Below are 16,906 nucleotides of genomic sequence, written 5' to 3' on the forward strand. Positions count from 1 at the left end.
AGTAACAATATAGTAATAAGTAATAACTAATAAAGGCATAAGGCATACAAAAACTCATAGGTCATACCTTTACGAAGCCATGCGTAAAATGTAATATCATGTTTTGCGGATATAATTTAATGAATGGACGAATGAAGGTAAGAAAATAAAATAAAACCACCAGCTATAATTTCAAATACAAAAATATATTTTTATTTGATCCATACAAACTTTTATAATAATAATAATAATAATTTAAATGGAACAATATTATTAGAAACTTATTTCTATAATAATATGCATAGGTACAACGTTTACTTTGTCTATATGTTAAGAGCACAAATTATTTATTATTTACAAATATTGGATGTAGGTTTTGATATGTATTATAACACAATAAAATATAATATTATTATGTTAAATATTAATACTTAACGTTTTTAACATTATTGGTACATAATTAGTGTAAAAACAGATACATAATACAATTACCTACCTATATTCTACCACTGTGGCACAATACTTACATAGTTTTAAGTGATGAAATAATAATATTTTATAGAAATATCAATGGTAACATATTATTTTAGTAACACGCATAAGTATAATATACTGCATCATATTAAAGAAACATATTATAAGTACTTAGTTATGTCTTTGAATGAAATGAAATGAGTTTATGTTTTATTTGTCGAGAATCCAGATTCCTCCGTTAAGCCCTAAAAACAACTCTATCAGTCTTTTCGACCTTGTCGAGTATACGAATGTCGTTCGAAACAAACTACGAAGACAATATACAATACAATATTACGCAATACACTTACAGCGTGCATATTATACAGGAATCTTTCTACATACAATCAATAAATATTAATAGAGTATAATATCTAACATGGTTTAAAAAAATTATCGAATTTCTTTGTTCACCACGAGAATTCCAAAAAATATAGTAAGTATACTAATATACATTTAAAATAAATAATTTAAAAATAAAAATAATAATCCGCTCGGATTCATCTTTTGTTCTAGTATTTGTTGGTGATTTGTCTGAGCCAATCCAAGTATTGGGACACCTTGACATAGACGCCGGGCACGCCTGGCTGACCGCATCCCACGCCCCAGCTGACGATTCCGACCAAGTACCACGAACCGGCACGCTCGCAGACCAATGGACCACCACCGTCACCCTGTAAACGTATAACAAAATATCGTCGTTGATGAGATGAATTCAAGTGACTGAATACGAGTCTTTGTAAGACACTAGCTAAACCACCAACTAGTGTAGGAGTCACCAAATGGTAATCTGTTTTAGTTTTTAAATATAATTTTAACACTGGTTGAATTTAGTGATTTCATATTTACAAGACATGATAAGCAACAGAAAAAAAGTCATTAGGAAATAGGTATCGATAAAATGTTTGGTTTACATTTGGAATGTTCTTCCGGCGTTTTAGCGTGTGCAACTTCGAGTAGCATAACAGAGGGCTTTACCTAATTTGTACCTATCTTATATTTTAAACTTTTCGAAATGGTTTTTATTGGATCCGCGATCCGTGGACATTGATGTACCGAGTGCATAAACAAACATGCTCGCTACTATTTGTTCTTTACATTCTTCAAATTAAGGCTGATATCCGTATTATGCTATATTATTACCGTAGGTAATAATATAATATAGGTACTAGTGTGTACTTAATATATATTATAACACGTTTTTATATCGACATACCTTGCAAGCGTCTTTTCCTTCTTCGCCACCTGCGCATAAGAAACCGTTGTGCAACTTGAAGTCGTACCCAAGGCGGGTCTGCTGCAATTGCGTTTCGCACTGACGGTTAGAAATCACTGGAACGTCCACTTCCTATGCATGAAAAAAAAAACAAAAATTGGTTCACTGGTGTTATAGTAATTAATTACACTTTGACGTAATCGCCATACACGCTCATGATTATCGGGGTTGTCATTGGCGTACAAAAACGAGTTACAGTTTTATTTTTTAATAAATTGCAAAAATAATTTTCTGCGAAAATCATCGTTTCCCGCTTTAATATTACAATCAAAATGTTCATTAATAAATGTAATGGTATTTTCTAAATTATTGTATTAAAGAACTGAAAATCCTGTTTTCTAAGTCGATCGGGGTGTAGTTTTAGCTAGTAATAAGGATTTCCTACGTTTTTTTATAATTACTATTGTATATACATTTTAATAATATTTTTTATATTAAAAACACAAATTTCTTCCCGAAAAGAAGTTATTAAAAAAAACTCATTAATTCGCATCGATGGATTAACACCGAGATTAGAATTTCGATTTTTTTCACAATTTACAAGACTCACCTTGAGGATGTTCTGGTATTTTCCGTAATCGCCAAATGCGTCCTTGCCCCAGCCGGTCGTCCAGCACCGTTGTCCGGTGAAGTCAGAGAACGCGTCCGGCAAGCAGGCCGGGCTAATGTGTGGGTTCCGAGAAAAGTCAACGGGCTTGTCCATTCGGAGTATAGCCAGGTCGTTGTACAACGTGCCCGCGTAGAACTCACGATGTATGACCATGCTGGCCACGTCTGTTTCTACGTACGGGTAGAATTCCACATCGTGATTTACGTCCCATTCGCCCAGACGGACGCGCAAGTCTTGTTCTTGGTACCTGTGTGTACGAAAAAAATGGACGAAAATCAATGATTGAAACTCGTGACCGGATACCGGGTCGACAGAATAAATATAATTCAACGTTTTTGAAACTCACGTCTTGACGCAGTGAGCGGCAGTGAGCACGTGCAACGAATCGATCAGGGTACCGCCGCAGACGTATACACTCTCCTGTGGGTCCTTCTTGAGGATGGCCACTTGCCACGGGTATTCACCTGCGCACAAAGACAACAATCGTTGAGTTCAAATAATGTAATAATTTCATTATATTATATAATAATAATATACACTCAGTAAGGTTGGGTAGACGTACGCTATAATAGTTGTACTACGTATCGGTTGAAGCATAACTTTAAAATAGGTATTTATATTTAGTGCCACTCACCGAACTCGCTGTCTCCGTCCACGTACGCTGGTGTCTTGATCCTTCCGGTGATTCCGTGCGTGTTCCTCTTACCGCATTGTCCGGTGCTGACGTAGTTGGATGACGAACCTGAGTGGACGGGTGCGGGTGGTCGTCTGCAGCAAACTTGCCTTGGTCCGCAACGGCCACTAGCCGAATACGATGACTGACGCTATACACATACACACACATTGACCGTTTAAGTCTACGAATATACTTTTCGCGCGGTGTCAATTGCGGCATTGATATAATATTATAAAATGTTATTGTTATTTGAATATGCGTTATGATTAGACAATTTTCGCATGTCCAAAACGGTTAATAATGTGATGTTTGTAATGTGTTTAGTGTGATTCGGGTCAAATGAAAGGCGTTGGACTGAGTAGCATAACGAGTTAAGCGAGTGTAATAAAATAAGTACATGTTTAGTGCCTATTTTTGATTCGAAATATAATATGTTCGGACCAAAAATACGTTATGGTACCGGTATTATATTACTTACATTCGGGCGTTTATCGTTTCGTTTTGTTAATGATTAATGGCCTCTTGATTATATTATTATTGTTAAGTTTAATTTGATCCGATGTTATTACAGTGGAATAATTGTTTAATGCCTCGCATGAAGCGTGTAAACATATTCCGTGAACATAATATTTAAGACATTTAGTTAGAATAGTGTGTTATTGTACTATCGTTTGCGACGACGAATCGAAATCGCGTGCAATTTATTGTTCCAAACATCTGTTGTATTTAGCGATTAGTGTTATATAGCTGGGTGGTAGAGCCAAGTCAAATAGAATATGGTATTTGGGGATGAGACATTTTTTTTGTACATAGTCAAACTTCTAGGGGGAGGTATGCATATTTTTTCGAAAATTTTGTGGTTACACAAACTTTTTAATTCGTATTTCCCATTTGCATTTTTGTACTATTATACACATTAAAATAGTGTTCACTAAAGATGTTTTTTTTCTTGTTTTCGAAAACAGACCTACAGGCACGAATCTGAACCTTCAGTATAAGCGTACCATTAAATACCAACACGTTGACTCCATTTGACTTTGTTCCGTTCACCGAGACGATTGGAACATCGATTTTGTGCCACCACGAGTTAGTGTCGGGCTACAAGTAGGAACCCGACAGTGTTACGTTTTAACTATCTCACCTCTTCCACATCTCTTTTGCTTCGTTGGCTGCCACCTACGAATTTAATGGACCCCGTGGACTGACGGTCGTTAGGAAAAGCTACTTTTGGACTACCTGCGGTGCCGAACGACGATGATTCATCATGGCTATTGTAACCGCTGTTTTCGCTACCACTGTTACCATTACCGGTTACATTGGAACTCCTATAGTACGAGTCTGAACCGAAATCATCGGACTGTTGGCCGTAATAATCACCTGCAGCTGATGCACCGTAACCGCCGTGGTCATCGTATTCCTCCTCTCTGTACGAGTGGTATTCAGGTGCATAACCACCGTTACTATAACCACCATTATAACCTCCACTTCCGTAACCACCGCCATTTCCGTAACCTCCCCCGTTTCCGTAACCACCGCCATATTCGCCTCCTCCGTATCCACCACCGAATGATGGCTTGGAGTGGTAGAATGGTTTGGATGGGCCGTAATACGAAGGGCCACCGTGATGGTACGATGGTGGTGAAGGTGGAGGTGGCACGTGGTAATGGTTATGCTGGTGAAGGTACGAGGGAGGATACTCGTGCCCATAACCACCGCCGTAGTGCGGTGACTTGAGCTTGTGTACGATATCGCCGACCTTATGCACTAAGCCCGCGTTGGGTGTCACGTGTAGGTTCACCCAGGGCTTGACGATTTTCTCGCCGTACTCGTCCTTGCTAACTTGCAACGACAATAGCGGGTTAACGCTGACCAAGCCCAGATTAAGGCCGTTACCACCCCCCAGGGAATTGCCATACGGGTTCACTGAGGGATTGGGACCATAGGGGCTAATTGGGTAGCCACCACCACCGCCGCCGGAAGGTAGTCCAAAAGATACTCCAAACGTGGGTCGGACTTTGACGCCGGAACTTCCGGTGTCGTCAGAGTCCTCGTTCGTGGCTCCGCCTCCTCCTGAACTGCCCCCGAGAAGACCCCCGAATTTTCGCTGTAAACACATATACACACCACCCGATCAAACCTATTCTGCTACCCAACCGTTGTCAGATATTATCATATAGATGGGATATATTCGTTTCAATGTATCGTTTTTCAGGTGAGCACGTAATCGCGAAATATTCATAATACATTATTATCTTCTTCAAACTATTTTGGTCGAGTTAAGATGAATAAGTAAGTTTTCATGAGATATGAAAAATGTTAGTCAATGTTCAATATATGGAAATTGTTATATTTATATTTCAATCAAAGTTGTTATTGTTATTGTTAATGTTTACGAACTAATGTCATTCGTGTTATTATTCGAAAAGTATATTTACTGAGATGGTACCTATGCGTCAATACATATGAATAATTTATTTAATTGTATTCACACTACGCAAAGTGATCATTTACGTTCGTTGACCGTTTGTGTAGAGTGAAATTTAGTGAAATAAAATGCAAACATAAAATAGAATGTAACACATATATTGCGTATTACGTCATTCAACATTAACATAACAAACGTATAGAATTAGAAGACGAACGTGGTCTTTCTCCCGGCCATTATCGTGTGTTACACATTTGTCTTTGTCAATACAATTTTTGAATTTTCTCATCTCGAAATATACCAGGAGAAAAATGCGAAAATGTGTAAAGAAAATTTTACGAACAATATTATTGAATACTAGTGCAAACTGCAACAGGCATTACACGTGCCATATTATCTGCTTGAATGACTTTTGAAATATTATCTATTCAAAAAACTGTCAAGTTACTTAGTAACCGTTTGCACATTGTTATGTAGTGTTTGGACGTAGACAATTTCGTCAAATACGACCAATTTAAATATGCATATAACATAGTATATAATAAATATAATATATATACATATTTGTAGTACTCAGTATTGTGATAGCGATGCATGTACTTAGATCAGATGCGGGAAAAAAATAGTTTTTATATTCTTCATAATATTATACACTTCGGCGTTTCGCAACACTTCCGAACGGAAGTAATATATTTTTTTTGGCGTTTTCCTTTTCTTTTTTCTGAGTCTACGGTCTATCATCGTTATTGTTTGTGTTTATATCATATATGTATAGTATATATATAAATATAGTTAGGTACGCGTAGTTAGCAATTTTCAACTCGTTCCTTATTTTTTTTTAAGTAAGTACCTAAGTGTAAACCCGTTAGTGTAAACATGTAACGTATTGTGTGAGTGAACAGTGTGTCAAGCGTGAAAAGTTTTTTTCTCGTATTGGCTACTGGAAATTTGAATTAAGTTAATTTACAACGGTGATAAATGATAATTCATTTATTCAATCTTTCATCATTAATAATTATTATGTTAATCATAAGATTTTAATTGTCACTGTTGACAATAAAACGTAGGTATAACACATTTTTTTTACATATTAATGCGTGTCAAGGATTCGTGTCAAAAATAAACAAAACAGTCTGAGACAAAAGCATACGAATGCACCGTATATGAACGTGACCCAAACCTCCAGTGGCCACGTTTCGAAAAGTTTTGCAAACGTTAGGTACAATGTGCTACTTGGTGTTGAGTATAAGTGACTATGTGTGTGTGTATGTTAGTTTTTGGCACGCATGAATCTAATTGCACTTACGCCATCGGTGCGATCGTCGTCATATGGAATCTCCACGTTATATCCGTTGCTGATTAAGTCATCCACCGAAGTAGGTCTTTCGAGGTATCGCTAAAAAGTCCAGTTTTAAAGTTATATAAGTCACAGCGACATCGCATGAGTATACCGTATATTCAAAAGTGTCACGCCGTATTATAGGTATTATAATATGACATCTTATAATAATGCGTACGATATAGTCGGATCGAGTTGTGTAATATTTCGTCGTGCGTAGTATAATAGGTATATTATGTAGGTAAATCGTAAGATTTATAGTAGAATATTATCCACAGATTTGTCCACAAACGTCAAATTATTTCATGTTTTAGAGTTATTTTTCGGTCGTGGGGTCGTGGGGTAGGGGTGGTCACTTACCGGTTCGGCGTCTTGTTTGCTCTGCGGGGCATCTCTGCGCCGGCGGGTCTTGGCTTGCTTGTCAGTGGCCACGTCCGCAGTCGGCTTGTGGTGCGACACGATGGTACCGTTTCCGTCAGTGACTACCACCTCGTCCAGTCCGATAGCCTCAATGTCAGTCTTGCCTTGTTGGTGTAGGTTTCTTGGGTCGATGCCCGCGATACCGTCTTCCTTGCGGGCCACTTCATGCGGCAGACACTGGTCGTACGGCACGCAATAACACCCGTAGTTGTCGGCCCTCGGGGTCTCGTAGGACGGATACCGTTCACCGGCGTAAGGTCCGGCCAACGAATCTGTAAAAACAAAATTACATACGTCAGTGGGTGTCTGTACAATATCGCACACGTGCAGTGGCATAGAATCATAGGTGTATTGTTGTGGGGAGGGGGGGGGATGAAATATTTTTTCTGTAATGCCTTTTTTTGGTCGGTTAAGGTCACCCAATTTATATATTAAGTTCACACAATATTTAGAGCTAATAGTACACCACTGCATACGCGTATCGCACTATAGTAAATATAATATATTACTTGACTGTGGAGGTGCATTGATGTTGAGCTGTTTCTTGTAAAGTGGGCCACCTGGAGTTTCGTAGTTGTCGAAGCTGCCACCGTAGCTGTTGGACAAGCTGCTGCTCTGTCCGTACAATGACTGAGGACCGTCAGCGCCTCCGTATAGCGGGCCGCTGATTGGGCCGCTGATCGGACCGAATCCCGAGTCGACGACGGCCGACGCGGCCTTGATGCCGTCCGCACCGTCACCGTGGTGGTAGTGATGGTGGACGTGCTGCTGTAGGCCACCGGCTGGCAGGGCTACGGATGGTACTCCACTCACGATTGGCTGCTTGGGCCGGTATGACTCCGCGGCCTCGGACTCGAACACCTGTGGTGGTCGGCTGCTGATGCCGTACACCGGGCCAGGACGGTTGCGAATGGGTGGGCCTGAGCCGAACGAAGATGGGCCGCCGCTGCCATATGACAACGGTGGGCCGTTACCGTACGACGATGGACCGCCGCTACCGTACGACGACGGTGGGCCACTGCCGTACGACGAACTGCCAGACGGGTACGGGACGGGACGTGGTGGCCCGTATCCAACGGACGACAGCGGTGATCCGGTCGACTTAATCGGTATGGCAGCGATGGGACGTCCGACTGGTTTCAGCGACACGGGCTGTGCGTAAATCAAATCCTGAGGACCAATGTAACGTTTGGGTTCCACTAACTCTTCGTCGTCACACTGGAAACAAATATTAAAAAAAATCGCTGTAGGTATATAACTTAAACGAATTTGTATACGTGATAAAAATTGTTTCAGAATTTTAACTGTTTTGTTATGTTTATATTGTCACTTTATAGTTTATAGAGACTATCCTCGAGAGCAAAAAAATTATTTCATTAATTTACAAAAATGTTTTTTTAAAAATCAGTAAATATATACGTCAAGGAAAAAAATATGAACATTATTGTTACATATTATAAGATAATCCTGGTGGTTTACTCGAGTCTACATAATACTTGTCTACCGATATCGCCATTTATTTAGTCAAATACGTTACCTCCATAAGACCCAAGCCGCAGAGTCTGTCTCTGATGAGATGCCTGGGATGCGCGTCCGTGCCGTTGGCGGACGAGATTTCGGCCTCTTGATTGCCGTCGTCGTTGGCCGCTGAATACGAGTCTATCGACTTGGCTTCGCGGTCCGTGGCTACAATGGAGTCCGAGGGCTTAACTTTCGGCTCCTTGGTTTTGGTCTTGTCATTTCCCCACGACCATTCTTCCGCAGTCGACGCGTGCACGACGAGCGCGACCAACAGGAACGATCCCGTTACCAAAAATCTCATTGTGCTGTTGATTTTTGTCGTTGTTAAACTGTGGATTGGATGGAGAAAAAAACGCCTTTATAAAAACTATATTACTTAAGAGTGGGATTATTACTATTATTTTTAGCGCGATAGTGTATGACATTTTTATTTTTCGGTATTGCAGGTACCTATATTGCAATATTTTTTTATTCTATTTAAACATACTAACGGCTTACGGCAAAAATAGTTTTTGACTTCTGGAGAAATATGAAGAGAATATTGTTACCATTCTACATGACGGTGTGTTAAAAATTGCCTGAGCCGGAGACCGGTAGACTATTTTATATAATATTTTGTTATTATGGTAAAAATACATAATTATATAGTACCTATGATAATATTGTGTTCGCGTTTCGATTGTAACTATTGTTTCAGCGCACATATTCGCCAATATTTCAATGTCACAATTATACAGTCGCCAGAGCGAACTGTAACTGTATATAAACGCCTCTGTATAAGACGTTTGGGCGGCGTCTTTCGTAACGGCGCACTCGTAGCTCAATAATGAAAAAAACTAATTCAAAACTAACGCGGCATACACGTGCAATGCACGTTTTATGCGATGAAGTAATGTGGTTTGTTATTTTACGGATCTATTATAATATGCTTGTGATAATATGTGATCGACAATGCGATTGGTATAATATTATGATATATTATCCGATAAACGTAATAATATAATATGTATGCGGCGATCTATTGTTAAGTGTTCAAAAAAAAATGTAATAAAAATTGACAAGTTTCAAAACTACCAGTGCCAGGCGTTATAATTTATATAAATACATGTATATTGACATATTGTATAATATTATAATAGAACGGAATAATAATAACAACGTGTGAGTAAAATCATTGATTATAATATTACATTGTAAAATATTATATACTCAATGGTAAATCGAAAAAAAATTTCATAACGATGTGTCGCGCTTCGTCAGGTTATTAAATAATATGTTTGTAAATAATATCTAGCCGAGGTCGTCGATATTCTTATGGCCAGCCCCAAACTACCAGAAAATGACTTCATACCACTGAGGTAGGTAGTACAAATAAAATGTTCATTGGAAATAGATAATTTCAATACAGATTTCAAAAATAATATAGGTAAATTATTTTATGCGTATAGGTTCGGTGAGAAACGGTCCGTGGCCGATTGTGTGTGGCTTGTGATTACAATATAATGCACTTGAAATTATTTTATTTAATTTTCTCAAAAAAAAAAAAAAACTTAAAAAAAAATGATTTTTAACAAGACTGATCACCTAATAGGTATACGCGCTAATGTTTTGATTTGGTTTTCAAACTCTTTCCATTCCGATGACGCGCGGGCGGGTGGTTATACTCAAAGACGGCGTGGCGCGGCTCGGAGTGCGTGCGTGCGTATTATAATAACGCTGAGCCGGCGAACAAAGAGAAAGCGAACATAGTCCAAAACGCTTTCACTTTCGGCCGCCCACCGGATTCGGTTTTTTTTCCGCCGCCGTTCCCACACGTGCGCTCAATGCCACGACATGCCGTCGACCTTGAGAGCGAGTATTATTATTATTATGTCATCGGCCACAAATATGAAGACGAGCGAGAGAGATGATATTATTTTACGATTTGGTTGTACGAATTGGATTCCGCGCGACCGGCTTAAACGCGATATTACAATTGAGCGCGACGCGATCGTCGTCAAATAAGGGGGTAGCTGGGTTTTGAAGTGCGCAGAGGGTGGTGGGAGGCCGAGGTGCAAAATTTGCGACGTGTGAAAACAATGATGCTAATTTTTTCGTTTTTCTCCCCGTATATAGAGATACGCGCAAATATGTTATAATGACGACGTCGATCACGTAACGTCTCGTCTCGTCGAGGTCGACCGATGACAATAATATATAATACAATATACTATATAGACAGGTGTGCGAATATTATTATTTTATTATTATAATAACGATGATATATTATTCATTTTCGCGATGACGGCATTCGCGAAAACAATCGTCGTTCGTTTGCGCGCGTATTACATATATTATATTATTATGTAGATGTATATTGCATTTGTGTATACCTACGCGCGCGCCGGCCCGGTCGTTTTATGCGTGCCTATTACGATATTTGTATACACATAATATTATATGAGTCACAGAAAGCGAAATTTCGAATATTATGTAATGTACGCGTGCAACACTTGTCGTGAAAATGATCAGGGGTCGTCGATATTTTTATTTTCAAATTTCCTACACCGTCTTCTGCACCCTGCGGGCCAACCACGTGTAGATATACTCTAGATATTATGTATAGTTATTGTTTTCATAGGCACAGCTAGGACCAATTTTTTTTTTTTTTTTGAGGGTCTGTAGCCCTCATATTTTTATCGATATTATTCTGTATGGACATTTCCCCTGCATCCTTCTCCTAAGTTGACATATTTTCAAATAGCTTGTAATAAATATAAATTGACATCAATATGTTTTAAATACATATTATATTAATATTTATTCAGTATGATTCACCAAGCATGCACAACCCCGGTTTTCCATTAATGCTGTATTAATTCAAATTCTGATAGTTGTACTTGTAATTTTTAAATATACTTATGGGATACGATAAGAACCTATAATATAGAACCGAGTCATTTTCAATTATTTAGTTTTATAAGTACATCATCAGCTTAATAATTTACAGTAAAAAAGGTTCATTTGAAAAAAAAGTTTATATCGCCACAGCTGCAAGGCACTGCTTAAATGGTACAACAAATCCAAGCATTGGCCAAATTTGAGAAACAGACTCGTTTTTAGTCGATCTTATGCTTAGCTGAAGAAAACATTTTTTCGTGACTTATCATTTAGGTAATATATATTTGTGGAGGCACAGCCGATGCCTCCAATCCCCATTTAGTCGCGCCTATGGTTGTTATACACCTATACTTAATATATTATATCGAACGTTCTGCATATTTTACTTTTAGACGAAAAACAACAGCGCTGAGATAATTTCAATGGCAATAGTTTAATTCAACCCGTTCGTATGCATGACGAACATGGTTTTATATACCTATTAAATGAATATGTAGACGTCGAGAAAAATGTATAATAATGTTATGTGCGTCGAGCTTTGTTACATATTATGATTTATAAGTCATCTTGACGTCTGAAACGTCAGAACGGTCTGGGATGACGTTCAAAACATGCAAGACGGAGACAGAAGTTTTCTGGAATGTTAAACGATCAGGAATAACCGTGGAAATTCGCGACGAAATCAAATTTTCGGGTCAGCGAATAAACACAATGATAAATCAAGCGTACACGTACGTAGACTTTAAAAAATGTAATTCAAACGTTCAACATCAATTTACGCGTTTGCCACACATTGAGATTTTTAATCTTTATTGCTGACGCCGCTCTTCCTTGCCCACTCTCGGTTCAGCAACACGAAAAAACAATAATAATAAATCGGAAACATTTTTTTACTCGGTGACGAAATAATACCTAAAACGCACTCTTTCGAACGGGACGTCGGGTAAACACTTACAACTACATCCTCCGCAGTTTCTCAGTCCTCAAACAGTCACACGGCGTGCTTTCGAAAAACGTGTTCTTATTATCCGGTCGAAACAGCAAGCACGCGATTCACCCGTACGTTTTACAATATTTGTGTTACGTAACATTAATGCTATACACGCGGGTCGCATGTACCCGTTCGGAGGGCGCGGTAAGGGTGGTTTATGCCGCGGACACGTTTTCCGCGTGATCCGTGGCTGTCGTCGGGAGCCGAGTTCCGGTGAATTCGGGCATTGTATTATATTATGCGATATCGTTGAAATGTGATGCGTTTGATAATAATAACAACAACAATACAATCGCCTACACACGTACATAATATACACAATATTATACATTAAACCTATCTCGTGGACGACAATTTAATAATTGTTCTTACCACTGTACGATTACCGTCGTTTTTAAGTGTCGTCTCCGCCGCAGACTCCACGTCACGTGTCTTTAAAATTACGGTAAAAAAATCTTTTCGTAATGTTATACTACATTTTATACAATGATATCGTTGGCTTTATTGCTGCCGGAATGATGAATGTAACGTGACGTTTCGACACTCGGGGTGATCGAATTTTGCACCCTCCCACTAGCCGGTCACTGAACCTTCATTAAATTTACTTATCTTAATGCTTCGGAGAATACTTTGTGAATAAATACGAGATTAATATATTTACTTTAGTATACTAACTGTACATAAATACAATATATTGCATTGTCTGCTGTTATATTTGCACAAGTAAACACGAATCGTTACGAAACAAATAGAAAAAATAGAGTAATAATAATAATAATCAAAATAATAGAAAATCAAAACAGCCAACTAGCGAAGATTTTACGTAACGCGAAACATAATAATAGCAGTTTGAGAAATCCAAACATTGCGTGACAGCGATCAACAGCATCAGCCTACGCCCGGCACGACGCGGACGTCCGGAACTGGACGTTCGCGGCCCACGCAACTGTGATACATATATTATTTACACTTGCAATAAACGCGTCGAAGAGCCGAAGATCGAGGCAGAGAGAGCTAAAAAGAGAGAGAGAGAGAGAGAGAGATAGAGAGAAAAATGATTTAAAAGCGGAAAAAGAATTATGTACGACAATCGTAATAATAAGACCACGGTTCATCACGAGAGAGGGTTATTGGCGTGCGTTGTCCGAACGGAGAAAGTGAATAATAATAATTATAATATTATATGGGAACCTATTACCACGGTATCCGCGGTGACCTCGGCGGCGACTGCATCGTTATACATGACGTACTGTATTACATTATAATAACGATTACCATGTTTTTTTATTTGTTATGGATTATTTAACAGATTGAACACACCTTTACACGGTAGTAAATATGAAAATATTATTATGTTGTCGACCAGGCGGTTTTGCGTAATATCGTTTATCGTATCGTTATAATAATTTATAATATACACCGTCGCCGTTTCCTCGTCCAACCGCTATATTATGATGGTACAGTTATTATTTATATTGGTGTTTTGTAACAATCTCACCGCGGCGACCAGAGAGCAGATCGAGTAATCGAATAAATCGTGATAACAAATTATATAAAGTCGGTGGTAGACGATTAACTGTAAACGTTAGACATCCCGCTGCGCCGAAGTATTAAAATAAGGATTGTGGACATATTTCGGCGAAACTATTGGGTATCGGGGATGCAAACAAAACGTATTTTGCAATAAAATATACATTTAAATTTATTTAGAAAGATATATTTGTATACATATAATGATTAATTGTATAGTGTATTATAATAATGTATGGCTTATTAATATAATTTATTCAATGGAATTTTTATTTTCGTAAAATGTACAAATAAACTCAAATTTAAGATAAAGACCTCTGCAAAGTGCACCATCTCAGTACTTAAATTTAAATAGTTCATTGTAATTAATCTTTTTTATTAATAGTAGGTAGTAGTAACTTCACCTATGATAACTTTTAGTTAGAATAGCTAATAATAAACAAACAATTTTTAATTGAATTACTACTTAGTATCAAGTAGTAGTAGTAGTAGCAGTTGTTGTAACTTATAGTATAGTATAATACTATCTACTATAAAATGTCTATCAGCTATTATAACGAGGATGTATGTTTAAACTTTAAATTATGATTCGATTACTCGGGCATAAGAATGGTGTATTAATAGAAACAAAACAAAATATACAACTTTTAATTATTAATAAACGCATTATATTATTATATACCTAGTGAAATTTTTTTTAAATTTTATATAGTTGTCTTAAAATAATTTGAACTTTAAAATAATTTAGCACTTTAAAACTAAAAATATACAAATATCTATAATTATTGTTTTTAATTAAATTTAATAACACAATATTTTTAATTGACATTGTACGTTTTAGTTTTTACTGCCACGTTTTTACGAGATAAATTAGTAGTCTAAAATATTTTAATCCAATTTGTTATAAAAAGTACTAATATAACATTTAACCCTACAGTATTACACTAATGTCCTATCAATTGATACATTTTTTAATTTAATAATATCCCCTAGTGACAAATTATTTACGGGTGTATAGATCCACTTTTAAATCATAAAATAAATCAAAACTTACTAAAGTACACCGAAAAGTGAGCGAACTCTAACAACTACGACTCGAAGTCAAAATCAACAAACGAAACGAAAAATAAAACACAAAGTTAAGTAAAACAAAATATTACCTTTCTCAGTATATCCAATGCGTTGTTGTGACGTCCGTGCCAGAATTCAGATACGACAAAGACGCAAGTTCAACAGTGTTCAAGTCTCTTCACTTGGACGGCCGTAATATACTTTCTCCAACGATCACAGACTGACTTGGGATTACGGTAACGGCCGGATTTATTATGTATTTTTTCCGTCCCTACTATTTTCGTTTTCAAGACGCATCCGGCCACCTTCTATCGCCGCGTGTTGTATACCTGTATAATAACGCATAATAATATTCGTCCCCCCCCACCGCGGGTCACCTGCACAACGGCCACTGTGCAACACTATTGCAGGTAAGTGTATATTGGTGTAGTAAGGCACGCCGAAAAACAACAACAAACCGGCTAAGGCCCCGTTCACTCTCCGCGGCGGAAAAAACCGATTCTTCGCAACAATCAATGCCATTCGTCTGCTGGCACGGCGGCGGCGGTGGACAAACCGTGTTGCAGGCTACCGCTATGCGGCGGCGGAGCTCGCGTTCCCGGAAACCGTCAAGGCTCTCGTCGGGCAAAACGGCCACGGTTGTTTTTCAAACAGACCGGTAAACCGGATCTATGTTCTGTGATGCAAATCTATTGTTTTCTCCGGATCTTAATAGTCATCATCGACTGCCCTATGACGTTATTATAGATGGGTAACTAATGCACATAATAATAATATATATACCTATCGTATTACCTATTCGTAGTTTGTAGTCCATTGCACGCGCCAAGTATTATCCGATTTTAAAACCGTCGAGTTATGTATATTGTTACTCAACGCGTCATCTATATAGGCGATTTATTTCTCGAAAACAGATGTCAATCGCTGATGCAATAGAAAGTCCGGGACTATACGTCAATTATTATAGCACAGCGCGGCGTCTTCAGATGCACCGCGATGCACCACCGCGTGCAATAACACTATATGATAATAATAATATGTAATATAATAACAATCTAGTACTATTATACCGGGCGCGTGATTCGTTTATCATAAAACACTCGTAATTATTTTAAAATTATCAACGTTTTTGAAAATATTTTTTTACAAAACGTTTAGGTAAGCAATTTTTTTTTCAATCTTTTTTTAAGTTTTAACTTTTTCGAATGTCAACATTAATTTTTAATTTCATATTCTGTAGCAGAATAGTGAGTAGTGTTTATAAAGTTTAGATGAGTGGAACAACGTTTAGAAGGATATACATCCATTATCCGTGTAGTGTGTACCACTCTACCCCGCACTTAGTTACAGTTCAGGTTTATTGGAAAAATATAAACATAGCACTTGGATCGAGCAGTTATATCTACATATAGGTATATGGAGTAGATCTTGGGGGCATTAATCCAGATTTTTGTATCCCACCGTGTGTATTATGCCGATGTCAGTTAAAACCGATGTAGGTATATACCTATACTGAGATATCTTGGATACCTATTGTGACTGCAACTGGTATAGTTTTTTTCTCGTGCTTAAATAAAAAAAAAAACGGTGTATTGAGGTGATTAAAAATAAAGGCCTCTTCAGCTGAAGTATCCTACCCGAATATAGACATTCAATCTGAATTTTTTTTCGAGTA

The 16,906-nt window shown here is 37.9% G+C and overlaps 1 protein-coding gene across 1 annotated transcript; it reads right to left on the reverse strand.

The window, feature by feature from the left end:
• Positions 1-164: 164 nt before the first annotated feature.
• LOC132944424 (hornerin) lies at positions 165-15,494 on the reverse strand. The gene is made up of 10 exons (XM_061013744.1): positions 15,321-15,494; positions 8,776-9,088; positions 7,748-8,456; positions 7,179-7,510; positions 4,196-5,158; positions 3,013-3,202; positions 2,725-2,842; positions 2,319-2,625; positions 1,709-1,840; positions 165-1,166 (listed from the first exon to the last, which is right to left on the reverse strand). The coding sequence occupies exons 2-10, from the start codon at positions 9,058-9,060 to the stop codon at positions 1,005-1,007; spliced, it is 3,198 nt and encodes a 1,065-aa protein (XP_060869727.1). The 5' UTR covers positions 9,061-9,088; positions 15,321-15,494; the 3' UTR covers positions 165-1,004.
• Between the last annotated feature and the right edge of the window lie 1,412 nt (positions 15,495-16,906).

This window comes from Metopolophium dirhodum, chromosome 5, assembly GCF_019925205.1.
Source record: "Metopolophium dirhodum isolate CAU chromosome 5, ASM1992520v1, whole genome shotgun sequence".
NCBI classification, from domain to species: domain Eukaryota; kingdom Metazoa; phylum Arthropoda; class Insecta; order Hemiptera; family Aphididae; genus Metopolophium; species Metopolophium dirhodum.